This window comes from Pristiophorus japonicus, chromosome 2, assembly GCF_044704955.1.
Source record: "Pristiophorus japonicus isolate sPriJap1 chromosome 2, sPriJap1.hap1, whole genome shotgun sequence".
Taxonomy (NCBI): domain Eukaryota; kingdom Metazoa; phylum Chordata; class Chondrichthyes; family Pristiophoridae; genus Pristiophorus; species Pristiophorus japonicus.
This window is the reverse complement of record NC_091978.1, coordinates 328871533-328898841: the sequence shown is the minus strand read 5'-3', so window position 1 is coordinate 328898841 and position 27309 is coordinate 328871533. Positions and strand designations below refer to the sequence as shown.

The window sequence follows — 27309 nt, the reverse complement described above, 5'->3', positions numbered from 1 at the left end:
GCAAATGGCATGTTGGCCTTTATTGCAAGGGAGTTGGAGTACAAGAGTAAGGAAGTCTTATTACAATTGTACATCATCATCATAGGTGATCCCTCGTTTCGAGGATGACTTGCTTCCATGCCAAAAAGGGATGAGGTCACAGGTGTTTCAATGAAGGACTTAATATTCCAGGTCCCAAACTACATGTTGAAGAGTGGAAGATACCTGTGAGGGATTTTTTTTTTTTTTTAAAACGTGTGGTGGCCGTTGCACATCAACTACTACACGGGCTTGACAGAGCTTGGTCTTGGTCCAGTGGCAAGGATTAACCAAGACGACTGGAGACCAGCTCTGCTGCACGAACCTAGTGAGTACACATATTGCAGTGTGAGCTGGCCCGTGCTGCCCCTAGGCCCTGCCTTTTCTGGGCCTCAAATTCACACCTCTCCTGGGCCCCTATCACGCCGCTCTTGTGCCCTGACATCACCGCTCCTGCTGTACCTGCCCACGCTCCAATCAGCGACCTGGACTTTGGTGACGTCCAATCCAGTCGCCCACTTCACAGCCGTCGCTCTCCAGCATACGCTGTACCTTGAAGTGGTATGCTCCTTTGAAGGCCGCGACCTGCTGATGGTCCTTGCAGGTCGGGGCCGCCAATTGTACATGGCTTGGTAAGACCACACCTGGAATACTGTGCACAGTTTTGATCTCCTTATCTGAGAAAGGACATGAAGACCTTGGAGGTGGTGCAACGAAGGTTCACTAGATTGATTTCTGGGATGAGAGGGTTGTCCTATGAAGAGAGATCGAGTAAATTGGGCCTATACTCTGGAGTTTTGAAGAATGAGAGGTGATCTCATTGCAACATATAGGATTCTGTGAGGGATGAACTGGGTAGATGCTGAAAGGTTGTTTTGCCTGGTTGGAGTGTCTAGAACTAGGGGGCATAGTCTCCAAAAACACATATTGTACCATACTTGCATCTTGAATTCTGAATAGTTAATTGGAGGACCACTGATACAAAAAACAAGTATTTCATTACATTTTAATTAAAAAGTTAATTCTTAAGGTAATGGTCACATTTGATCAACAGAAGCTCAACAGTGACAACATAGATCTTTCACTCTACTAATGAAGCAACATATTATGGTCACCTGATAACTTGTCCCCCAGTTATATTTTCCAGCATGTCACAGAGTGTAAGAAATATTCCTCGAACACTTTTCAACTTTTGTGATGCATCAGTCATTGGATACTGGTAAAGAATTTCTTGCTGCTGAAAAGTAAGAAAAGCTTCACATTATTACAGCTAAATACAAAATCAGTATTTCTAACAAAGCAGACTGTACATAATTTTAAAAGCTTTTCGTATACTGGAGAATAATTAGGTCAATGCTTTTTATTATTTAAAGCACATAATGTAAAAAGTATACAAAAATATGAAATGAACAAGAAATAGATCACATTTAACATTAGCTAAACAACAATCGCCCTTCACCGCATTACCAGCCAGCCAACCTCCGCTCTCCTTCCACAGATACCAATGAGGTCATTTGGAAGGAATGTGAACATTCTGGTTCCACCTCCTCCCCGATCCTCACTGGTTCATTTTTACAGTCTCCAATTCTTCAGAGACCTTCTCCAACAAATAATTGGTCAACATTTTATGGACCCTCTGGAACGCCTCCGTGGACCCCCAGGGCTCCGCAGACCACAGTTTGAGAACTACTGGTCCAGGTTACCTCCTCCCTTCCTCCTCTTCATCTTCATGCTCCTGCTTCTCAGCTGCTCGCCATATAGCTGATGGCAGGGGCAGTGCCCTCACGATGGCGAGGTTATAACATCGTAACAGCATAACAATGCAACAGACCACCACTAATCTTGACACCTGCTCTGCAGAGTACTGCAGGGCTTCTCCAGAGCAGTCCAGGCAGTGGGATTGTTGCTTCAACACACCAATGGTTTGATCGCTCATGTTTTGTGTGGCAGCATGACTTTCATTGTATGCATGCAGCACATGTATGCGTGCGTTGCGCACCAGGGCAAAGAGCCACGTCATCAGTGGACTGCCTTTGTCGCACACTAACCACCCTTTGTGTTGGTAGCTGAAATGGAGTTGGCACAGCAGACTGCTGCAGAATGAAGGAATCGTGACATACAAGTCATGACGTTGAGGGAGTGGAATCCCTTTTGGTTCTGGTATAGGGTAGAATTGATATGCGGTGTCCGCAAACCAGTGCAGTCAATAGCACCCTGCACCATGGGCAAGCCTGAAATCCTAGCTCACTCCGTCTGCTTGTCTCTGGCAAGAGAGAATGAAATGTAATCAGCTCTCTTTGAATCGAGAGCCTCCGTGACCTTCCTTATGCAACAGTGGACGGCAAACTGCGAGACATTGCAGTTGATGCTGGAAGGAGTCTGACGCATAAAAGTTCATGGCCACGGTCACCTTCACAACCACTGCCAAAGCATTCCTTGCCCTACACTGTGGTTGCAGTTGTGGCTGCAAGAGGTGGTAGGTTTCAGTGAGGTTGTTCTTACAGAAGTGCAGACGACTCACACATTGTTCTTCGCAGAGGTTCAGGTAGGAGAATTGCTCCCCGAACACCCTTGGCAGATATGGCCTCCTGCTGAGAGCCCTTTGCTCCCTCTTCAAGAAGCTTGTCCTGCTCTGCGTGGCCTCTGTTCATACTTCAAGTCATGCTATATACCAAGGGGAATGCTTCCAAGTGCACCCATATCTTGCAGCAAGTGGTTTGTGCAGAAGCCATGGTCAGCAAAAAGTCCTTCAGTACCTGTAGACTTTTGCAACTTGAACAAACTATAAGAAAGCACCAAACACTTGTAGAATCAGACAACAGCCAGAAGAAATCAACCAGCAACTAACCTGCAAGTTGAGGATCCCTTTAAATAGTGCTGGTGGGGGAACCTTCCTGCTGCTGAGGTGTGTTCAGCTGTGTGAGCTCGAGAGGGCATTGAGCTTCAAAATGGCATCACTGGTGTCAAATCAACGTTCTCACCAATATGGCGTCTGGCACGATTTGCCCCATAAGTGTGCATGCATGCCTGCATCGGATGCCATTTTGGTACCAAACAGCACCCGCAGTGCCCAAACAATGGGCGCTACCGATTCCAATTTTGCGCGGCAGATGTTTTATAAATCAGTTAGATAATAAGATACACAACATTTTTCCTTGTAGTTCATTCTGATAACATAAACTAGGTAACTTCAGTTTGCAGATTATGACTGTACTCTCGAATTAAATCTTTAACAATTGATTCACAGAAAGAGCACCAGCATAATAAGACTTCCCTTTTTACTATTCAGGAACACTATTGTAACATCTCATTTACCCAGCTCTAACGTAGTGGAGGATTAACGCTGTTACTTGAAAGGGTTTCTATAGCAACGTATGTTAAATCAGTTGATGAAAATGCTGTACTTTACAGACTTAAGCCTTCTAAGAATGGCTTTCCTATAGCTGGGTTTATTGGGAAAAAAAATCCCCATTTACCACTCTTTCTTTGCATTTCAAAAATAACCAACAATTTTAATTCCTAAAACTGTTATAAGTCACCACGTTGTACTGTACTCAAATAAAAATGTCTATGCAGTATTTTTCAATTAAAGCAATAAAGAACGACCCAATACAAAGCCTGGTGTGAATTACACCTATCTCTGTACGGAACATATTGTAGTAAATTGACTTAAAATTAAACATTCAAGAGAATCCTTTCTGCTTAACTATAAGCCTCTTCCAACCACCGCCCCCCCATCCCCCAACCCACCCCGAGGTCCAACGTGAGGAAATATCAAAATGGGGGGGAATGCCAAAGATTGGTTCGGAGTTCACAACAATAAAACAAATTAAAAGATTTGTGGATTTGTGGATTTGTGGAACTACTAGCTTAATTGGCACACACAGCTTCCCTCACAGAACCTCCTATAACCCTAACTCCAATTATTTACCCACTAATATTCATCATTACGAACCTTAACTGTAAAAAAAAAGGTTCTTATATCTGCTGTTACAGAGGAGGCACTACAGAGGAATAACTGTACTTTCCCAGAGGAAAGAGACAAAATGTGTCAAAGGTCCCTCATTCTCCCGTGTCCTTCTGATCTGCTTCTTTCAATGTGCAACAGCAGGATAAGATAGCATTTATTCAACTCTAGCTTTCACTTGTCATTTTGCCCCAAATTAACAAGAAGCCTGTGTGGTTCAGTACACAAATGGGAAAAGTGAAGAAAAGGCACTCTTTCCTGAAGCGTAAAACATTCAATTCTACTTGAAGAAAGCATTGCAGTCAAAGGAGATTCTTAAAACTGATCTTCAAGGCTATACATAGTTTACCTTCCCCCATTATTACTATTTCCATTCCAGCATAAACTCAACAATGTCTCAAAGTCTTTGCTTAACTATAGCAGGGTTTTAGCACTGATTAAAATACTAAACAGTCCCCTGGCAAAGTTTGGTACTCCATGAATGCTGCTAAGACAAAGAAGGGTTTTAGACTTCTACAAACATTACATTGAAGGAGGACAATGCTCCTTGTATCATAGCATACATACAGGGTTACCACTGAAAAGTGCAATTTTAATCTAACAGCGTGCATCTTTTTTTCCCAGCAGGTTCCCTGCCTGATTGACAGCCGTGGCTCCCCGTCAGGTGGGGAACGCTCCAGAGGAGGCCGGAGGCCAGGAGCAGCTAGGGAGTCTACAGCAGGGTTAGTGGTAGCATGGGACGGTGGTCGCAGATCCGGGGGTGGGGGGAATCCGAAGGCAGCCAAGGATGGCAAGCTTTGTGGGCTGGAGGAAGCGCTCCTGCTCCTCCTGGCCCACAAATGTACCTTTCATAAAGCAATTCTCACTTCCCTTTCGCTGCCAGGTTTCCCAAGGCCCAGGAAACCCAGGGGGCCAGGAAAACCTTGAATAGGTTAAATCTGAGGCACACAGCCTCATTATAATATTTAAATAACCAACCCACCTCCAGGGAGCGGGTTGGTTGCTCACCTCTCATCTAGCCGCCGTTAAAACTGGAGGTGGGCGGGTTGGGGTAGAGTTTGCGATTTTTTGTTTTTGTTTAAAGTTTTACATCTCACTCGACTGCAAAGTCCTCCTCACTAACATCTGGGGCATTGTGCCAAAATTGGGAGAGCTGTCCCACAGACTAGTCAAGCAACAGCCTGACATAGTCATACTCACCGAATCAAACCTTTCAACCAATGTGCCAGACTCCTCCATCACCATCCCTGGGTATGTCCTGTCCCACCAGCAGGACAGGACAGACCCATCAGAGGTGGCGGCACAGTGGTATGGGTGAAAGTTACGGGCAGCATTATTTTGGATGAGCTCAAGTTTATGTAGTGTCGAAAATGGGAGGCCAGCCAGGAGAACAATGGAATAGTAAAGTCTAGAGGTAACAAAGGCATGGATGAAGGTTTCAGCAGCAGATGAGCTGAGGCAGAGTCGGAGTCGGGTGATGTCACAGAGGTGGATGTAGACAGTCTTAGTGATGGAGCGGATGTGTGGTCGGAAGCTCATCTTGGGGTCAAACACAACACCAAAGTTGAGAATGGTCTGGCTCAGCTTCAGACAGTTGCCAGGGAGAGGGATGGAAATGGTGGTCAAGGAGCAGAGTTTGTGGTGGTGACCAAAGATAATGGGGGAAAAATTTGGTTGGCGAGAGGCACCAAAGAGTTTGCAGCCATGAGCGTCGACATTTGCGTCGCTCGGCAAATTCAGTGTGCCGGTACCGAGCATCGCCTGGGAGCATCGAGCCAGTGTGCAACACCCCCGATATCGACACAGAAGCAAACACCATAGTGTTCCGTAGTGAAATCTGGTGTGCAGAACTGTCCCGGGGCGCTAAAGGAAGGAATGACTGCATGAGGCAAGTGTGTTTGATATATTTTTTTTGCGATCTAACTTTATTTGGGTTGAGTAATGTATAGGGAATGTTTTTTGTATTTTTGTTCTGATTTTATTTTTTTGCAGGGAGGCCTTTCTGAGGTCGCTACGAAGCCTGCTCTTTAGCACGGGATGTTCATTGCGCATCCAGCCTAGCGCCCTAAAAGAAGTGTGGAATGCTTCCCTTAGCGGTCCACTCTACTCTCAGGGCGCAAAATCTGAATTTTGCTGTTCCGGTTGCTAAATACTTTACGGTGCTAAATTTAGCGGCCGCCTGACATTAGCGCCTTAGGAACCCTCTAACTAAGTTTCTTGGCCTATGGCTTCAGTCTTCTCAATATTTAGTTGGAGGAAATTTCTGCTGATGTCAGACAAACAGTGTGACAAATCAGAGACAGTGAAGGGGTCAAGAATGGTGGTGGTAAGATAGAGCTGAATGTCATCAGCATACATGTGGAATGTGATGTGTTTTCGGATGCTGCCGAGGGGCAGCATGTAGATAAGAAATAGTAAGGAGGGAAGAATAGATCCTTGGGGGGCTCCAGAGGAAAGGTGCAGGAGCGGAAAGAGAAGCTGTTGCAGGGGATTTTCTGTCTACGATTCAATAGATAAGAATGGAAACAGGCAAGGGCAGTTCCACCCAGCAGACGACAGAGGACAGGCATTGGAGGAGGATGGTGTGGTCAACTGTGTCAAAGGCTGCAGACAGGTCGAGAAGGATGTGGAAGGCACTTTGCTACAGTCAGATTTCTAACTTTGATAAAGGCCGTTTCAGTACTGTGGCAAGGGCAGAAACATAATTGGGAGGATTCAAACATGGAATTGCAGGAAAGATGGGCACGGCTTTGAGAGGTGACAACACATTCAAGGACTTTGTAGAGGAATGAGAGGTTGGAGATGGGGCAGGAGTTTGCAAGGACAGGTTGGGGGTGGGGGGGGGGGGGGTGTAAAGGGCAGTTTTGTTGAGAGGGTGATGACGGCAGATTTGAAGGGGAGGGGGTCAGTCCCCGAAGAGAGGGAACAGTTACCAATATCAGCGAACATAGGGGCCAGGAAGGGAAATTCGGTTGTTAACACTTTGGTGGTAATAAGGTTGAGGGTGCAGGAGGTGGGTCTCATGAAAAAGATGAGCTCAGAGACCATGGCAGGAGATGGGATAGAATCTAGAGAAAGATGCGACTTCAAGACTAGGTCAGTGAGGGAACATTAGGGGAAGTTTGGCCCGGTGGGCTAAGGGAAGGGATGGAAGCAGCAGATGCCGCCGAACGGATGGACTCTATAACATAAGAACATAAGAATTAGGAACAGGAGTAAGCCATCTAGCCCCTCGAGCCTGCTCCGCCATTCAACAAGATCATGGCTGATCTGGCTGTGGACTCAGCTCCACTTACCCGCCCACTCCCCGTAACCCTTAATTCCTTTATTGGTTAAAAATCAATCTATCTGTGATTTGAATACATTCAATGAGCTAGCCTCAACTGTTTCCTTGGGCAGAGAATTCCACAGATTCACAACCCTCTGGGAGAAGAAATTCCTTCTCAACTCGGTTTTAAATTGGCTCCCCCATATTTTGAGGCTGTGCCCCCTAGTTCTAGTCTCCCCGACCAGTGGAAACAACCTCTCTGCCTCTATCTTGTCTATCCCTTTCATTATTTTAATTGTTTCTATAAGATCACCCCTCATCCTTCTGAACTCCAACGAGTAAAGACCCAGTCTACTCAATCTATCATCATAAGGTAACCCCCTCATCTCCGGAATCAGCCTGGTGAATCGTATCTGTACCCCCTCCAAAGCTAGTATATCCTTCCTTAAGTAAGGTGACCAAAACTGCACGCAGTACTCCAGGTGCGGCCTCACCAATACCCTGTACAGTTGCAGCAGGACTTCCCTGCTTTTGTACTCCATCCCTCTCGCAATGAAGGCCAACATTCCATTCGCCTTCCTGATTACCTGCTGCACCTGCAAACTAACTTTTTGGGATTCATGCACAAGGACCCCCAGGTCCCTCTGCACCTCAGCATGTTGTAATTTCTCCCCATTCAAATAATATTCCCTTTTACTGTTTTTTCCCCCCCCCCCCCAAGGTGGATGACCTCACATTTTCCGACATTGTATTCCATCTGCCAAATCTTAGCCCATTCGCTTCACCTATCTAAATCTCTTTGCAGCCTCTGTGTCCTCTACACAATCTGCTTTCCCACTAATCTTTGTGTCATCTGCAAATTTTGTTAGACTACACTCTGTCCCCTCTTCCAGGTCATCTATGTATATTGTAAACAGTTATGGTCCCAGCACCAATCCCTGTGGCACACCACTAGCCACCGATTGCTAACCTGAAAAGGACCCATTTATCCCGACTCTCTGCTTTCTGTTAGCCAATTCTCTATCCATGCTAATACATTTCCTCTGACTCTGCGTACCTTTATCTTCTGCAGTAACCTTTTGTGTGGCACCTTATCGAATGCCTTTTGGAAATCCAAATACACCACATCCATCGGTACACCTCTATCCACCATGCTCGTTATATCCTCAAAGAATTCCAGTAAATTAGTTAAACATGATTTCCCCTTCATGAATCCCCCTTCATGAATCCATGTTGCGTCTGCTTGATTGCACTATTCCCATCTAGATGTCCCGCTATTTCTTCCTTAATGATAGCTTCAAGCATTTTCCCCACTACAGATGTTAAACTAACCAGCCTATAGTTACCTGCCTTTTGTCTGCCCCCTTGTTTAAACAGAGGCGTTACATTAGCTGCTTTCCAATCCGATGGTACTCCCCAGAGTCCAGAGAATTTTGGTAGAATATAACGAATGCATCTGCCATAACTTCCGCCATCTCTTTTAATACCCTGGGATGCATTTCATCAGGACCAGGGGACTTGTCTACCTTGAGTCCCATTAGCCTGTCCAGCACTACCTCCAGAGTTATAGTGATTGTCTCAAGGTCCTCCCTTCTCACATTCCCGTGACCAGCAATTTTTGGCATGGTTTTTGTGTCTTCCACTGTGAAGACCGAAGCAAAATAATTGTTTAAGGTCTCAGCCATTTCCACATTTCCTATTATTAAATCCCCCTTCCCATCTTCTAAGGGACCAACATTTACTTTAGTCACTCTTTTCCGTTTTATATATGTGGATGATGGGTTCTGCTTCGTGGTCAACCGTGGTGCCGGTTGCCACTGGTATGTTGGGGGATCAAAAAAGATAGGGTCCAAGTTGGGTTGCTCAGGATAGTCCGCGAATCTGAGTTTGATTTGGTCCAAGTATTTCCGGTGAATGAGTCCATTTGAAAGTTTGACCCGAAACACCCTGCTCCCCTCTTTGGCCACAACAGTGCGGGGAAGCCACTTGGGACCTTGTCCATAATTTAAAACAAATACAGGATCATTGATTTCAATCTCGCGTGACACATTTGCGCTATCATGGTATGCACTTTGTCGAAGCCGCCTACTCTCTACCTGTTCATGTAGATCAGGGTGAACTAACGAGAGCCTTGTCTTAAGTGCTCTTTTCATGAGCAGTTCAGCAGTTGGGATCCCAGTGAGTGAGTGGGGTCTCGTGCGGTAGCTAAGCAGGACTTGGGATAGGCAAGTCTGCAGTGAGCCTTCAGTTACCCTCTTCAAGCCTTGCTTGATGGTTTGCACTGCTCTCTCTGCCTGACCATTGGACGCTGGTTTAAACGGGGCAGATGTGACATGTTTGATCCTGTTACGGGTCATGAATTCTTTGAACTCAGCACTGGTAAAACATGGCCCGTTGTCGCTCACCAGGACATCGGGTTGGCTGTGTTTGGCAAACATGGCCCGCAGGCTTTCAGGAGTGGCAGCGGACGTGCTAGACAACATTATCTCACATTCAATCCACTTGGAGTACGCATCTACAACCACAAGGAACGTTTTATCCAAGAACGGGCTATCCAAGAACGGGCCTGCATAGACGACGTGTACCCTAGACCACGGTTTGGAGGGCCAAGATCATAAACTTAGCGGCGCCTCCCTGGGTACATTGCTTAACTGCGTGCATGTATTACATCTGTGAACGCAGGACTCTAAGTCCGCATCGATACAGGGCCACCACACGTGGGATCTGGCTATCGCTTTCATCATTACGATGCCTGGGTGGGTACTGTAGAGGTCATTGATGAAAGTGCCTCTGCCATTCTTGGAGACCACTACATGATTGCCTCACAGAAGGCAGTCTGCCTGTATAGATATTTCATCTTTGCGTCGCTGGAAAGGCTTTATCACTTCCTGCATTTCCACAGGGACACTGGAGCAGCTCCCGTGAAGCACACAGCTTTTGACTAGAGATAATAAGGAGTCCTGACTTGTACAGGTTTTGATCTGCCGGGCAGTGATGGGTGATTGCTCACTCTTAAATGCTTCCATAACCATGCCTAGATCTGCGGGCTGCGCCATTTTCACCCCCGTGGTGGGCAATGAAAACCGACAGAGCATTGGCGCGGTTTTCTGTGCCTGGCCTGTGGCGGATGGCGTAGTTGTATGCGGACAACATGAGCGCCCATCTCTGGATGTGGGCCGATGTGTTGGTATTTATCCCTTTATTCTCGGAAAACAGGGATATAAGGGGCTTATGGTCAGTTTCCAATTCGAATTTTAGCCCAAACAGGTATTCTTTACCCCATAGACACACGCTAATGCTTCTTTTTCAATCATGCTGTAGGCTCTCTCAGCCTTGGACGGACTCCTGGATGCATAAGCAACCGGTTGCAGTTTCCCGAAATCATTAGCTTGTTGCAATACACACCCGACGCCATAAGACGATGCATCACATGCTAGTACCAAATGCTTACATGGATCATACAACACAAGCAATTTGTTTGAGCATAACAGTTTTCTCGCTTTTACAAATGTATTTTCCTGGCTTTTGTCCCAAACCCATTCACCCCTTTTTGTAGTAAGACATGTAGTGATTCTAGCAGTATGCTGAGACCCGGTAAGAAGTTACCAAAGTAGTTCAAGAGTCCCAGAAACGACCGCAGCTCTGTCACGTTCTGTGGCCTTGGTGCGTTCTCAATTGCCTCCGTCTTCACGTTGGTGGGCCTGATGCCGTCCGCCGTCATCCTCCTTCTCAAGAACTCCACTTCAGGCACCAGGAAAATACACTTCGAGCGTTTTAACCTGAGCCCCACGCGGTTGAATTGACTAAGAACCTCCTCCAGGTTCTGCAGGTGCTTGACTGTGTTCTGACCTGTTTCCAAGATGTCATCCTGGAAGACCATGGTGTGTGGGACTGACTTCAGTAAACTTTCCATGTTTCTCTGGAATATCGCCGCCGCTGATCGGATTCCAAAAGGGCATCTGTTATAAACAAAAAGCCCCTTGTGCGTTTTGATGCAGGTGAAGGTCTTTGATGATTCCTCCAGTTCCTGCGTCATGTAGGCTGAAGTCAGATCCAGCTTCGTGAACGTCTTTCCTCTCGTCAGCATTGCAAAGAGGTCGTCTGCCTTTGGTAGTGGGTATTGGTCCTGCAGGAAGAAACGATTGATAGTTACTTCGTAATCGCCACAGATTCTAAAGGTGCCGTCCCTTTTAACGACTGGGACAATAGGACTGGCCCACTCGCTGAGCTCGATCGGTGAAATGATGTCCTCTCGTTGCAGCCTGTCTAGCTAGATCTCTACGCTTTCTCTCATCATGTACGGTACTGCTGTCGCCTTGCGATGGATGGGTTGCGCCCCCGGAATTAGGTGGATCTGCACTTTTGCACCTTGGAATTTCCTGATGCCTGGTTCGAACAGCGAAGGAAATTTGTTTAAGACCTGGGCACACGAAGTGTTGTCAACGGGCGATAGCGCTTAGACGTCGTCCCAGTTTCAGCGTATCTTTCCCAGCCAGCTCCTGCCAAGCAGCGTGGGACCATCGCCCAGTACCACCCAGTGCACCGCTCCATCGTAGGAGACATTTACGGTAGCTCTGCCGATTACAGGAATCAGTTCTTTCGTGTAAGTTCTTAGTTTCGTGCGAACTGGAGTTAAGACTGGCTTTGAGGCTTTGTTGCATCACAACCTTTCGAAAGTTTTTTTGCCCACGATGGACTGGCTCGCGCCCGTGTCCACCTCTATTGACACCGGGAGTCCATTTAGTTCAACATTCAGTATTATCGGGGAACAATTCGTGGTGGATGTGTGCACCCCATATGTACCTCTGCCTCCTCTATCCGAGGCTCTGGTTGGTCGTGATCCTCCATGGATCTGTCCTCCTCTGCAACATTGTGGTTTGCAAGTTTAACAGGCTTAGCAGCTCGCCTGGCACACTCGTTGGAGGTGTCCCATTGTTCCACAGCCCTTACAGACGTACTTTTTGAATCAGCATGAATGGAAACGATGATCACCCCCACAGTGCCAACAAGGGGTTAATGGCCTTGCATTCATCACCCTTGATGGTGGACATGCAGCTGCAGGCATGTGTGACCTGTCCTGTATGTTACGATTCAAAAACAACATCACTTTGTTCACAGTACTTGTAGCAGCACTTGTGTGCTGAGAGATTTGCTTTGTCACTGGTGGCAATGAATGCCTGGGCTATCGCTATGGCCTTGCTCAAGGTTGGGGTCTCTACAGTCAAAAGTTTGCGAAGTATGATTTCGTGGCCAATGCCAAGTACGAAAAAGTCTCTGAGCATGTGCTCCAAATGTCCTTCAAATTCGCAATGTCCTGCAAGGCGTCTTAGCTCGGCGACATAACACGCCACTGCCTGGCCTTCAGATCTTTTGTAGGTATAGAACCGGTACCTCGCCATCAGAACGCTTTCCTTCGGGTTCAAATGCTCTCGGACCAGTGTGCACAAATCGTCATACGATTTCTCCGTGGGTTTCGCTGGAGTGAGCAGATTCTTCATGAGGCCATACATTGGTGCCCCACAGACGGTGAGGAGGATCACCCTTCGTTTCACAGCGCTCTCTTTCCCATCTAGCTCGTTGGCCACAAAGTATTGGTCGAGTCGCTCCACATAAGTTTCCCAATCATCTCCCTCCGAAAATTTCTCCAGGGTGACACTTTTCTCTGCATCTTTGGGTTCGCTATCTGTATCTCGTCACCAGTTGTTGTGTATGGAGAAAGAGTCAGACTGAACACAGAGCTCAAAGTAAAGTGTGACCGTAGTCTTTTATTGCAGGTCTCCAGAGTGCCTCTCCAACCTGTGAAGCCTCCTTAAATACCTGTGCTCCCAAGGGATTATGGGATCCCTTGGGACTCCAGGGGATGAGCCCTCTGGTGGCTGTACAGAGTAAATACAAGTCCACATATATAACAAGTTCTTTATCAATGCGTTTAGGATTTTGCAACAGTTCGTGGATGGTGCATGCTTTTTTTGGATGAGACGTTAAAGTGAGGCCCAGTCTGCTCTTTGGGGGGGGGGGGGGGGGACGCAGAGCAATGAACCTGGTCGGGAACAGAGAAGAGAGCTGGTATAAGGAGCGGCGGAAAGAAGCTCCAGAGTCGCAGAGCAGCGAACCTGGTCAGGCACAGAGAGGACAGAAAAAAAATTTGGGAGTGACATCACAGGATAGCTGGTAACTGATTGGTTGAGCAACAGAATCTGGGAACGAGAGCAGCGAGAGTAACAGAGGCCCAAGAGCGGCGAGTGCAGCAAGTGCACAGCGAGAGTGGCGCGGGTATAAGGAGCAGTGGAGGCCTGACAGCAATGAGAGTGGTGCGGGTATAAGGAACAGCGGAGGCCCAAGAGCAATGAGCGCGGCGCAGGTATAAGGAGCAGTGGAGGCCTGACAGCAATGAGAGTGGCGTGGGTATAAGGAACAGCGAAGGTCCGACAGCAATGACAGCGGCATGGGTATAAGGAGCAGCGGAGGCCCGACAGCAATGAGAGTGGCATGGGTATAAGGAGCAGCGGAGGCCCGACAGCAATGAGAGTGGCGTGGGTATATGGAACAGCGAAGGCACGACAGCAATGACAGCGGCATGGGTATAAGGAGCAGCGGAGGCCCGACAGCAATGAGAGCGGCACAGGTATAAGGAACAGCGAAGGCCCAAGAGCAATGAGAGCGGCGCAGGTATAAGGAGCAGTGGAGGCCCGACAGCAATGAGAGCAGCATGGGTATAAGGAGCAGCAGAGGCCTGAGAGCATAGAGAGAGGGTAAAGAGAGCCAAAAAGAAAATCAAGCAGGGACATCACAGGACAGCACATAGGTGATTGGTTGGTACAGTGAAAACTTTAGTTAATTATCTAATAAAGAGAAGCATGGCAGGGCTGCTCAGTCCCATGGAATACATATCCTGTGCCATGTGGCGAGTCCTGGACGACCATGTGTGCGGGAGGAGCTTGAGTGGCAGCTGGCATCACTGCAGTGCATCCATGAGACTGAGAACTTTGTAGATAGCACGTTTCAGGAGGTGGTCACCCCACAGCTTAAGAGTGTGCAGGCAGAGAGGACCACCAGACAAACAAGGAGGACCAGGCAGGTAGGGCAGGAGTCCCCCTGAGTGCATCTTGCTCGTTAACTGGTTTTCAGTTCTGGATACTGGTGAGGACGATGGTTCCTCTGGGGAGTGCAGCCAGAGCCAAGTCCACGGCACATGAGTATCTCAGCTGCATGGGGGGGTAGGAAGAAGAGTGGAAGAGCAATGGTGGTACTATAGGGGATTTGATAGTTAGGGGAACAGTCAGGTGTTTCTCCGGCCATAGACGTGACTCCAGGGTGGTATGTTGCCTGCGTGGTACCAGGGTCAAGGATGTCACTGAACAGCTGCAGGATATTCTGAGGAGGATGGGTGAACAAACAGAGATCGTGGTCCATATTGGCACCAATGACATAAGTAGAAAGAGGGATGAGGTTCTGCAGGCAGATTTTAGGGAGCTAGGAAAGAGATTAAAAAACAGATCGTCAAAGGTAGTAATCTCCGGATTACTCTCGGTATCACATGCTACTGAGTACAGAAATAGGAGGATAGAGCAGGTGAATGCATGGCTGGCGAGATGGTGCAGGAGGGAGGGCTTTAGATTCCTGAGGCATTGGGACCTGTGCAAGCCGGACGGGTTGCATCTCAACAGGGCCAGGACCAATATTCTCGTGGGGGTTGGGGGTGGGGGGTGCTGAAAGTGCTATTGGGGAGGGTTTCAACTAGCTTGGCGGGGAATGGGAACCTGAGAGTAGATTCAGAAGGGAGAGAAGCAAAGCTGGAAATGGAAGGCAGAAATTAGTAAGCGAGTTTGGAAGTCAGAGGAAATAAAGTCTAGAAAATAGACAAGGGAGTTTGGCAGTGCTAAATGTTATATACTTCAATGCAAGGAGTCTAGGGATTAAGACAGATGAGCTGAGGGTATAGATAGACATGTGGGAATATGATATAGCTATTACTGAGGAAAAGAAGGGCATGAATGGCAGCTCAACATTCCTGGTTACAGGGTTTTCAGACGAGATAGAGAGGGGGATAAAAAAGAAGGGGGTTTGCAATATTGATTAAGGAAACAATTACAGCTGTGAGGAGGGATGATATGTTAGAATGATCATCAAATGAGGCCAAATGGTTTGATCTGAAGAACAAAAAAAAGGGGCAATCACATTGCTGGGAGTGTACTATAGACCCCGCAACAGTCATAGCGAGATAGAAGAGCAAATATGTAGGCATATTTAAGAGAAGTACAAGAACAAAAGGGCAGTAATAGTAGGGAATTTGAACTATCCTAATATTAACTGGGATAGAATTAGAGCAGAATTTTTCAAATGCCTGTACGTAGCAAGTCCAACAAGACGGGGTTCTGGACTTAGTTTTAGGGAATTAAGCTAGGCAGGTGGAAGGGGTATCAGTGGGAGAGCATTTTGGTGGTGGTGATTATAATTCAGTTACATTTGGGATAAAGTTATGGAAAAGGACAAAGATAGACCAGGAATAAAAGTTCTCAATTGGGGAAAGGCCAATTTTACTAAGCTGAGATGTGATTTCGCCAAAGTGGACTGGAAACAGCTACTTGAAGGTAAGAGCAGAGCAGTGGGAGGCATTCAAGGAGGAGATAGTGAAGGTTCAGAGCAAGTATGTTCCCTTAAAGAAAAAGGGTGGGTCTAACAAACCGAGAGCATCCTGGATGTCAAGGGGCATACAGGGTAGGATAAAGAAAAAAGGGAAGCTACTCAATCTATCATCATAAGGTAACTCCCTCATCTCCGGTATCAGCCTAGTGAATCGTCTCTGTACCCCCTCCAAAGCTAGTATATCCTTCCTTAAGTAAGGTGACCAAAACCTGCCGATAAAAAAGTCCATGAGCTTCCTGCACTTGTTATTGGAGGTTAAAATGGACGAGGCACAGGAGGGTGGTTCAAGAAGTCGGTTGGTGGTTAACACAGATTAAAAAACATTTGCATTAGTCCATTTATGACACATTAGAATAAACAACAAATCGACGGAGCAGGCAAAAAAAGTGAGTTAATTTGGATATTCTAAACGACAAAGTATAGTTGTTCATAAATGTCAACAGAATTGTATCTTTACGACCACTTCTAATTCAATTTCAAAATTACCTTCTGCATTTAAGATGTTTTGGCCGCGAAATTGCCCTTCGCCCCGATTGGGGTCGGTAACCTTCCGGGGCCTGGACATCCTGCGCCCAGCTCAGAAGACCCATCCCGACGTGGAATTGGGCCGTGCGCCCCTCAAAGGAAGCGGAGCATTGTCTCCGGCGCTCCGCTTCCTTGGAGGGGCACTCCCCGCACTGAGGAGGCCAGCGCTACACAGCTACTCCATGTAGCGCCAACAGGCTTACAACGCCTCTCCCCTTGCACAATCTGCAGGCCCTTTGGTGGCTACCACTGGGCCACCAGGGACATAATTGACCAGGCCAACACAAGAGTCGGCTGACAAATAAAAGTGGCGCCCGGGGCGCTAATAGCCTCCTCTTTAAGTGGTGCCCCAGCGGTGGATGACCGCCAGCCTCACGTGGGGCAGTGAGGGGTCGGCAAGCACAGTGATTAAGTCATCGCTAGTTGTGCGCCAACCCGGAATGCTAATTGCGGAGCGCAGCACTGCTGAACAGTGCCCACTAAACCTAAGAGGAAATTTCCTCAGAGGCGCCCTCCCTCTCTTGGGCAAAAACACCGTTGTGCCCCGTTAGCGCTCCCTGGATGCGCTAACAGAGCTATAAAAAGGGCCAATTAGTCCCCTTACACTTCGGTCCCATTTTGATGTTCTTACTGCTTTAGGTCTCTTTGCTCTATAAACTTTTTCTGGTCAAGATGGTAATTGAGAGACACGTTTTCAGATCTCCTAATTTATGTCATTTTTGTGCCTGCCACAAGTGGTGTGAGAACTAGACTCTGGGCTAGAAATTCGGCTCTGTAGTGCCCAATGTTTCGATGCTAGAGGTGACACTGTGATAAAATGGCATGCGCGGATACTGCTGGTGGGTGCCCCGCTGCATGGCCTCTTGGTAAGGGCGGGTGTTAGGAGCGTGCACCGGAAGTATATAGAATAGGCAGATCACAAAGTCAATATTTAACATCAGGGCTGGATTTTTATCCTCAATGTTGGAACTAACTCCATCTTAACCTCGCACAGCTGAACATACGTTCATCAGCAGCAAGGACCCCCCCAACAGTGATATTTAAAGGGATCAGCAGCAACTCTAAGGTTAGTTGCTGATTAATTTCTATTAGCTGTGTAAGTTTGTGGAAATGTTTGCAGCTTTCTAGAGTTGTTTAAAGTTAGTGAGATGACAGGGAGTAATGCTGCACATGAAGGAGGCCTGGGTTCTGACTTCAAGGGTTCTGGTCAGACCACTTGCTCCCAGTCATGGGTACTGCAGTAGTCATCCCCCTTGGCTTGCAGCATGACAGGGAGATGGAGCAGAGACAGCAAAGAAGGGGACAAGCTGCTCAGAGAGGCAGGAGAAGGAAGGGGGATAAGGGCTCTCAGCAGGAGGCCTCACCCGCCAGTCTTCCAAGAGCAATTCGCTTACCTCAGCCTGAGTCAGGAGCAGTGTGCGAGGCATCTGCACTTTACAAAGGCGCTCACAGAAATCTGCCACCTCTTGCAGCCAGACCTGCAGCCTCACTCCAGGGCAAGGACAGCGCTGCCAGCAGCTGTGAAGGTGGCCATGGCCCTGAATTTCTTCGAGTCAGGATCCTTCCAGGTTGGAGCAGGCGACATCTTCTAATGCGCCATCAACTGCTGCATGAGAGAGGTGACAGACGCTCTTTATGCCAGGAGAGGGGAGTTCATTGTCTTCTCTTTGACCAGAGAGAAGAAAGTGGAGCGTGCACATGGCTTTGCCTGGATAGCAGGCTTTCCTATGATGCACGTGGCTTTACAGGCGGCGCATCTAAATGCTGAGATGTACTGCAATCACAAAGGTTACACTCGCTGAATGTGCAGTTGGTGCATGACGATGGTGAGCATATCACGATGGTGAATGTCCTGGCAGCAGTCATGATGCTTTTATTCTGCACCAGTCTGCTGTTCCCTCGGTCTTTGAGCGACCACAACAAACTAGAGGGGGTCTACTGGGAAACAAGGGCTATCCATTGACCACCTGGCTCATGATTCTGCTGCGCAACCCACACGTGGGCAGCATGCATATAGCGAAAGCCATGCTGCCACAAGGAGCTCAAGTTTCAGACCCCCGCTAGAACGGTGCACATTGGAGAGGCCCGCCTAATTTGTAGAACTGAAAAAGCGGCAAATACTCACCTCGCGATTCTCTGATACCTGTAGGCCCGTTTCCAGCTCGGCGCGGCGCAGCAAGAGCTGCTGGGGGCAGAGCTATAGCCCTGCGCCAAAAACATTGCTGGCAGCTGCGCACGTGCGCAGTAGCTCCTGGCCCTCCCAGCACGTCCTGTCTCCGGGCGATGACCCTATCCTTGGTCGAAGGGACATCGCCCCTATCCCTGGCCGAGTGACCTGACAGTACTTACCTCTTCCGCGGCAGCCGACCCGGCATCTCCTGGGGGCAGGCTCCGCCCGAACTCCTCGGCAACGGCGGGGCCTGCCCGCCTGGCATCTCGCTGGGGGTGGGCTCTGCCTGAAGTCCTCGCCGTCAGCAGCGGGGTCCGCACAAAGTCCTGGGCGGTGGTCCGTTGTCTGCTGGGGGCGTGCCCTGCCTGAAGTCCTCGGAGTGTCGCCGGCGGGCCCCGCCCGAAGTGAATGTCGGCGGCAGGTTCTGCCCGACGTGCTGGTCGCCAGCGGGGCCTGCCCGAAGTGATGGTCGCCGGCGGGGCCCGCCCGCCCAGCATCTCCTGGGGGAGCCCGTCCCAGCACGCTGTTGGAGGGCTCCCGGTGCTGCAGTATTTATTATTATTATTTTTTTATTGACTTATTGGTTGATTTATCATTTATTATTGATGATGGCTCTTTATTTGTAAAAGTGAAGAGTTTAATGCTTGTAAACTTCCCTTACCCTCCCTATCTCTCGTTCCCTGCGCCTACTTTCTCAAGTGTAGGCAAGGTTTTTCTGAGCGTACAAAAATTTGCACTTGCTCCATTCTAAGTTAGTTTGGAGTAAGTTTTTGCTGCCTAAACTTGCAAGTGGCTGGTCATGCCCCCTTTTGAAAAAAAAAACTATTCTAAAATGAAACTATTCTAACTCACTAGAAATGGAGCAAACTAAATGCCGAGAATTGCAATTTCTAAGATGCTCCATTCTAAGCTAGTTGCTCCAAAAAAATAGGAGCAACTCAGGCCAAAACTTGAGCCCAAGAAATCTAATAGAGCAGACCATTGGTGTCCTTAAACAACACTTCCGTTGCCTGGACCGCTCTGAAGGAGCCCTGCAGTACTCACCAGAGCGCGTTTCAAGATTCATCGTTGTCTGCTGTATGCACCACAACCTCGCTATCACGAGGGAACAGCCCTTGCCACCAGGCATACTGTGACAAGCTGAGGAAGAGGAGGAAGAGGAGAAAGCAGATGAGAGGAGGCAACCCAGGCAGCCCTTATCTGCCCAGGCTGTCCGTAATCGGCTCATCTGACTGCAGTACCAGTGAACATAACCCCAATTCCCCATTCAACAATAGTCCCACACCTCAACTTCTCAGCGTCCTCTTGGCCACAATTTTGAAAAAGCCACCACAAAACATACATTCAAATCCAACTTTAATCTTCAATCCATCCAATATTACATAATAAAGTGAACCAATCACCCTCGTGCATTCCCTCAGTGCCTGTCTTCAGTGTGCCTTTGCCTGTCCTAGTGCTCCTATGAAGTGCTACCTCAGTGGCTGCAGCATGGTATGAATGTGAGGTATGAGTCGTGATTGGTAGAGATTATTGGTAAGTGAGTGATGAGGGTGTGTGCATTAAGCAGTGTGTGAGGCTAGTGGTACAGATGGTGGGATATGGCATTTGAAGATGAATTCATTGACCTTGACAACTCATGTGACGTCACTAAATTTCTTCCTGCACTGCGGGACTATACTGCTGTCATTCATCACAGCTGCTGTCTGCTCCCCTTAGATATTTGTTTGGAGGGCCTCCTGGCCTCAAATTGACCTCCTGTCCCAAGGCCTCCTGTGCTGCAATGGAGAACGTTGGTGCATGCTCCCTTCCCTGTTGTGAAATCATTGAGAGTAGAAAAAAACAATCTCTTCTCCAGCCACTTGAATGAGGCACTGCAGACAGAATGCACCGCCCCTTTAAGATGTGTAGATTCCCTTTAAAAAGAGCAAGCTAGCTTTAATTAGTGTTAGCCTTGTACGAAATTGTGCTCCCTGCTGAGCATTCAGCCACTCAGCACGGCGTTTAACGCTGGGCTGATTGCTGAAATCATGCTAATCAGCAGGCAACATGAAGTTAGCATTGTGTGTGCATTCCTTTGAATGGTCGCAGGGTGATGGCAGATTGCGACTCCCGCAGCAGTTTTCAGGGGCAAACGAATTTCTAGACCACCCTTTCCTCTCACTTCTCCTTCCTGTATCTGGTGAAACACCTATGTCAAAGCTACTAGATTTTGATCGCTGATTCAAAACAGTAACTATCTAGTTAGGGAATTATAAACACAAATCCATGCCCTTCAAGTCCATGGCAAATATTGTCCATTGAATGTTATATATGGAGGTGGATTTTCCTGCCTATTGCCCCCAAGGTACGTCCAGTTCTCTCAGTGCAAAGGTAAGGAAAAAGTGGCAGGGACCCAAATTGCGGCGATTCTGCGTCTTTTACGTAAATGGGATTTCCAGGACTTCCCTTAAGCTTAGTGTTTGGCCTGAACCTAAAGTTCCTGGCCTTCATTTTATTTCCCTGCTGGTCTACTTACCAGTCATCCCAGGCAGGAGTGCATGAAGATGTCACTGTTGCCTCAGTGGACACTCAGGTTCGCAGGGGTCTGGGACAGGCTCAAGACTTGAAGGTGAGCATCACTCTAAAGCACCCCCAAGATCCACCGACAGCTAGAAAGTCTTGATCTCTGAGCCACGGTGCAGTTCCTGTCTAGTGCAGGGGTGAGCAGGCAAATATCCCCATGTTGTCTTTATGCTGCACTAAAACACTGGTGCTAAAAGTGAGCTATATATGTTCTAATATCAATCAGGAAAGATATTCCCTTTGAAAGGAATATGATGCTCTAAAAGGCTCACATTTATTTCGCTGGTGCAAAGTCAAGTATTTAAGAAAAAACAAAAATCAGCCTCCCGTATTGCTAGATTATCCCATTAGTTTTCAACAGTCAGTAGAAAACTCACCAGTAGCAGAATGCTAATAACATTCAAGGGATGCATAGATGCAATTTGTGATTGAACAATGTTTCTGCACAGATACTGCTCCAATGCAGCCACTATTGTACCAGGGTGTACAATGTAATGATGTATTAAACTTTAGTTGGAGACCAATTGTAGTGGACAGACTTACTTTTACTAAGCACTTATATGGTTCATATAAACTATGAAATGATTTTACAAAATCAGCCTTCCAAACTTTTTAATAATACACCATAATAACAATCTTGCACATACCTCTTCCTTTGAATTTTCAGATTCCAGTTTTAAAGTTAGATACATAGCAATATGAGGAATGTTGCCAATTTCCATTTGGAGATCTGTAGTATCTTGGCCCCACAAGAGTTTCACTAGATTGTTAACAGTGGGAATTGGTTTAGCAATGTGCTCGACAGACAGACCCGTTCCTACTGGACCAGGGCTCAAGGTTTCAATTGTGAGTTTCACCTGTTGGAAATCATACAAAAGGAAGATTGAAATTACTCAAAGAAAATAATATTGGAAACAGAATTGATGTTGAGGAAATGGGTGAATTATCAAATTTAATCCTTCAATTGCATTTACACTATTAGCTTACAATATAGGACATAATTAATCTTTACAATTACTTATGTATATTTTTTAAAAAAGCTTCAACTTGACACACCCTTTTATTTCCCCTTCCTTTTAATCACAGAATAGTACAACACAGAAGGAGGCCATTCAGTCTATCGAGCCAGCTTTTTCGAGGAGCAATCCAGTTAGTCCCACATCCCCACTCTTTCCCCATATCCCTGCAATTTTTTCTCCTTCAAGGATTTATCCAATTCTCTTTTGAAGGCTACTATTGAATCAGTATCCACCACCCCATCAGGCAGTGCATTCCAAATCCTAACCTCTTGCTGCGTAATTTTTTTTCCCCTTATTTGGCTAATCGCCTTAAATCTTTGCCCTCTCATTATCAATCCTTCAGCCATTGGAAACAGTTTCTCTTTATTTACTCCATCTACATCATTCATGATTTTAAACACCTCTATCAAGTCTACTCTTGATCTTCTCTGCTCCATGGAGAACAACCCCAGCTTCTATAGTCTATCCACGTAACTGTAATCTCTCATCCCTAGAACCATTCTAGTAAATCTCTTCTATACCCTCTCCAAAACCTCCACTTCCTTCCTAAAGTGTAGTGCCCAGAATTGGACACAAAACTGCAGCTGGGGCCAAACGAGTGTTTTATATAGGTTTAGCATAATTTCCTGGCTTTTGCACATTATGCCTCTATTTATAAAGCCCAGGATCTCATATGCTTTAATAACTGTTTTGTTAACCTGTCTTGTCAGTTTCAGAGACTTGTGCACCAACCCATCCAGGTCTCTCTCTTTTGCACCCACTTTAAAATTGTACCATTAGGCAAGTATCGTCTCTCCTCATTCTTTCTACCAACATGCATCACCTCGCATTTTTCTGCACTGAATTTAATTTGCCATGTGCTCATCCATTTCACCAGTTTGTCTATGTCCTCTTGAAGTCTATAATTATCTTCCTCACTGTTTACTACACTTCCAAGTTTTGTGTTATCTGTAAATGGTGAAGTAGTGCCCTGTACCCCCATTGGTGATGCAGCCTTCAACCGCCTCATTCCTGCTTTTTGGAAATCCCTCATTAAACCTTTCAGCTCTTCATCTCCCTCTCCTCCTTTAACTCTCTCAAAATCCATTTCTTCAACCAAGCTTTTGGTCACCCCTCCTAATCTCTCACCTCCAGCTTCCATTTACCATATGCCCATCAATGAAATGCCTTGGAACAATTGTTTTACACTAAAGGGGTTATATAAATACAAGTTGCAAATTAGATTAAACCCAGTGGATCAGCATGACAGAATGATAGGAAGTGATTTCACAATAACAGTTTACCTCGTGAGTTTCTGATCTCAGCCTTATCAAGTTTTTGTCATTAAACCTGCTGACAAGAGTGACATTGTTGTTGTTTGGCAAACCAACCTCTATCTTAAACGGCAACTCTTTGACAGCTCCTTCTACCTGCCCCGGACCATGACCCCATTCTCACATCAAGTCATCATATCCTAGACCATCACGGACCTCATTTCCTCTGAAGATCTTGGGGCCGAAATTAATCCCCGCCGAAAACGCAGCGCACTTACCCTGTTTGAACTGTTTTCTCCGCCGCAGTAGATGTGGTGGCTTCTTGTACGAAATTCCACTCTTTGGCTTTTTTTTTGAGCGGCCCGGAAATCAGTCACAATGGGAGCAGAAGTGCGGCAGTGCGCGGAAGTTCAGTAAGTAGAGAGGCGGAAGTGGAGGCGGGCGGAGTGTCCGCTGCTGTCACTCATCAGCGTAGCGCTGATGACGTCATCTTGCTGGCACATCACCACGTGTCTCCCCATCACTTAATGGGGAGAGCCTCTGCGATTCTTGAAGTTAGGTCCACTGGGCCACCAGGGTGGGTTTCGGCCGGGCCAACAGCCTGGCACCCAAGAGCGGGTGCCAGACTGCCTGTTGGCGGCCCACCAAACCCAGCGGCATAATTGCCGGCATGATATGGCAGTCGGCCGACAAAAAAAAACAAGATGGTGGCCACGGCAGTAGGTCCTCTCCTTTAATGTTAGCCGCACCGCCATTTTAGAAGCACTCCAAACACAATTCACCGACAGAAAACCTGTCATTGGCACCGAGCGGCAAAAACAAGATATTCTGCGTGGAATTTCGCGTTGGGGGGCACGTCGGCAGTAATGACGATCTGATGACGCACTTATGACGGATCGGCGGCGCGGTAGTGGGAGGAGCGGGTCACCGCCGAGATACTGGAGGAGCGGAATTTTCAAAATGGCGGCTATTCGGCAAAGAAATCGGTGGCCATTCCACTCAACAGGGTGGCCGCCGATTTCTGGTGGTAACAGGCCTTAAGGGAAGGCAATTTCGGCCCCCTTCTCTCCACGGCCCTCCAACTCCGCACAGCCCACTCTTACATCCTTCCCAAGATTCACAAACAGGACTTGCCCTGGTAGACCCATCATTTCAGCCTGTTTTTGCCCCATAGAACTGATTTCTTTCTATCTCAACTGTATTTTTTCTCCCTTTGTCCAATCTCTTCCCATCTACATCCGCGACTGATGCCACCACCAAACACATCTTCCCCTTTCAGCATTCCGAAGGGACCGTTCCATCCGCGACATCCTGGTCCACTCTTCAATCAACCCCAACAACCTTTCTACTGCACCTTCCCATGCAAGCACAGGAGATGCAACACCTGCCCTTTTACCCCTTCCCTTCCCACCATCCAGAACCTACAAATGCTCCTTCCATGTGAAACAGCGAATTACTTGCACTTCTTTCAGTTTAGTATACTGTATTCACTGCTCACGATGCAGTCTCTTCGACAATAGGGAGACCAAATGCAGATTGGGTGATTGCTTTGTGGCACACCTTCATTCAGTCCGCAAGTGTGACCCTGAGTTTCCAGTCACCTGTCATTTTAATTCTCTGCTCCACTCTGACCTCTCTTTCCTTGGCCTTCTAAATTGTTACAAATGAAGCTCAATGGAAGCTCGAGGCACTGCACCGCATATTTTGAGTTTAGCAGTTTCAGATCCTAACCACTGCAACCATTTTTTCCAGACTGCAGCTGTTGGTGATGATTCTGCAGTTGCCATTTAGAACTCAGCTAGACCCATCTTTTGTTTCTTTACTTGTCCCATTACCACCCACTTTTGCCTTGCACCATCATCCCGTTTGTCATTTAGGGTCAGACTTTCGGCTTCATAGTCAGCGATTTTCTCGCCGTTGCAACTGGTTTTTTGCCCAGTGAGAGTTTCCACCTAAGTTTTTGAACGTTATCGCCCACATCTGAAGTCGTCCACCGAGACCAAACCGCCCACATGCAACACTGAGAACAACCGCCAGGGTGTAAATTTGGCCTCAATTGCCGACGTCCAGATCACTGAGAGATCCGCCCCGTAAAAGCTGCTTTTACAGGGCGTTAAGGGGGGGCCCTGCAAAGAAAGGCAAGTTAAAAGTTCTTTATTTATTTTTTTAAATTTTAACATGGCGATTATGGATAAAACTGTCTTGGGAATGCTTTGTATGTGTTTATTTTTCTTTTATGACTTTTTTTTTAAAAAAAGTGTCCCCCCCCCCCCCTCCCTAGGCCCAACCGCAGCCTCGGACTAAATCTTACTACTTACCGTAGTAACGACCGCCCATTTGTCTAACTTTGCACTTACCTGCCGAGAAAACCACCGAGAATGAGTGTACAACGTCCATTTTCTCGCCGGGCGATTAATTCTACTTACTTTTACCTTTAAAATGGAAATTCTCGCCAGTTTTTTTGGCCAAATATTAGCGGTGCTTCTCAGCGGGCAATCGGGCATTGAGGACCTTTAGGGAAAGTCTGGCTCATAATCTCTCCTGCCTTCCACCCTATCAGACTTTTGTTCTTTCCTCCCATCCCCCTTTCCCTGCCTCTGTACTTGCTTATAACCCATTATGTCTTTCCCCACAGATGTTGCCTGACAAACTGCTTATTTCCAGCATTTTCTGTTTGTATTACTTATCAAATGTTAACAGCAAATGTATAATCCAAGACTATTCTTAGTCTCTTCCTGGCATCCATGATTGGCAGCCGCTTCAAAAAAGACATCAGAGCAGAATAATGATGAATGCTACAGGTGGGAGTAGTGGTGGCAATAATCAAAGGCAAAGTATTATTGGAATACACTGTTGTACCTTCCAACCTCCACATTTTTATTCCTTCACTCCCAAACTTGTGCTGGACTATCCTTATATGAGCATTACCCTCCTAGTGTCTTGAAAAGCGGCCATTCTTTATGTTTGAACCTAGATAAATATCGTCAGCAGGCTATTTGACTGTGGAGCATACAACAGCCAAAATTGTGATCAGGAAGCCTGGATGATTTTCTCTTCCCTAACCGATAGGCGAAGAGGCCAATTGCAGGTACCCTAATGCTGCCCAAACCAAGGTCTGTTAATTCAATGCAAACCAGGTCTGTATTGTTCAGTTACAAACTAGAAAATGTACTTACAAAATAGTGATTGGTTAGGCTCCATTGTTGTGTCTTTGTTGCTTGATACAGGTTATTTCACAGAAACATAGAAACATAGAAAATATGTGCAGGAGTAGGCCATTCGGCCCTTCGAGCCTGCACCGCCATTCAATGAGTTCATGGCTGAACATGCAACTTCAGTACCCTATTCCTGCTTTCTCGCGATACCCCTTGACCCCCCTCGTAGTAAGGACTACATCTAACTCCTTTTTGAATATATTTAGTGAATTGGCCTCAACAACTTTCTGTGGTAAATTCCACAGGTTCACCACTCTCTGGGTGAAGAAGTTTCTCCTCATCTCGGTCCTAAATGGCTTACCCCTTATCCTTAGACTGTTACCCCTGGTTCTGGACTTCCCCAGCATTAGGAACATTCTTCCTGCATCTAACCTGTCTAAACCCGTCAGAATTTTAAACGTTTCTATGAGATCCCCTCTCATTCTTCTGAACTCCAGTGAATACAAGCCCAGTTGATCCAGTCTTTCTTGATATGTCAGTCCCGCCATCCCGGGAATCAGTCTGGTAAACCTTCGCTGCACTCCCTCAATAGCAAGAATGTCCTTCCTCAAGTTAGGAGACCAAAATTGTACACAATACTCCAGGTGTAGCCTCATCAAGGCCCTGTACAACTGTACTAACACCTCCCTGCCCCTGTACTCAAATCCCCTCGCTATGAAGGCCAAC

General features: G+C 47.1%; 1 protein-coding gene across 3 annotated transcripts in view; it reads right to left on the bottom strand.

Moving 5' to 3' along the window:
- The window catches only part of intu (inturned planar cell polarity protein), a 194174-nt gene that overhangs the window by 59676 nt on the left and 107189 nt on the right, over window positions 1-27309 (bottom strand). For 2 of the 3 annotated variants that reach the window (XM_070871827.1, XM_070871829.1), the window contains exons 4-5: window positions 21804-22013; window positions 1134-1255 (exon numbers count right to left, since the gene is read on the bottom strand). In XM_070871827.1, coding sequence (XP_070727928.1) covers window positions 1134-1255; window positions 21804-22013 — 332 coding nt within the window. The remainder of the gene's footprint in view (window positions 1-1133; window positions 1256-21803; window positions 22014-27309) is intronic. The other variant, XM_070871828.1, reaches the window with a different exon arrangement.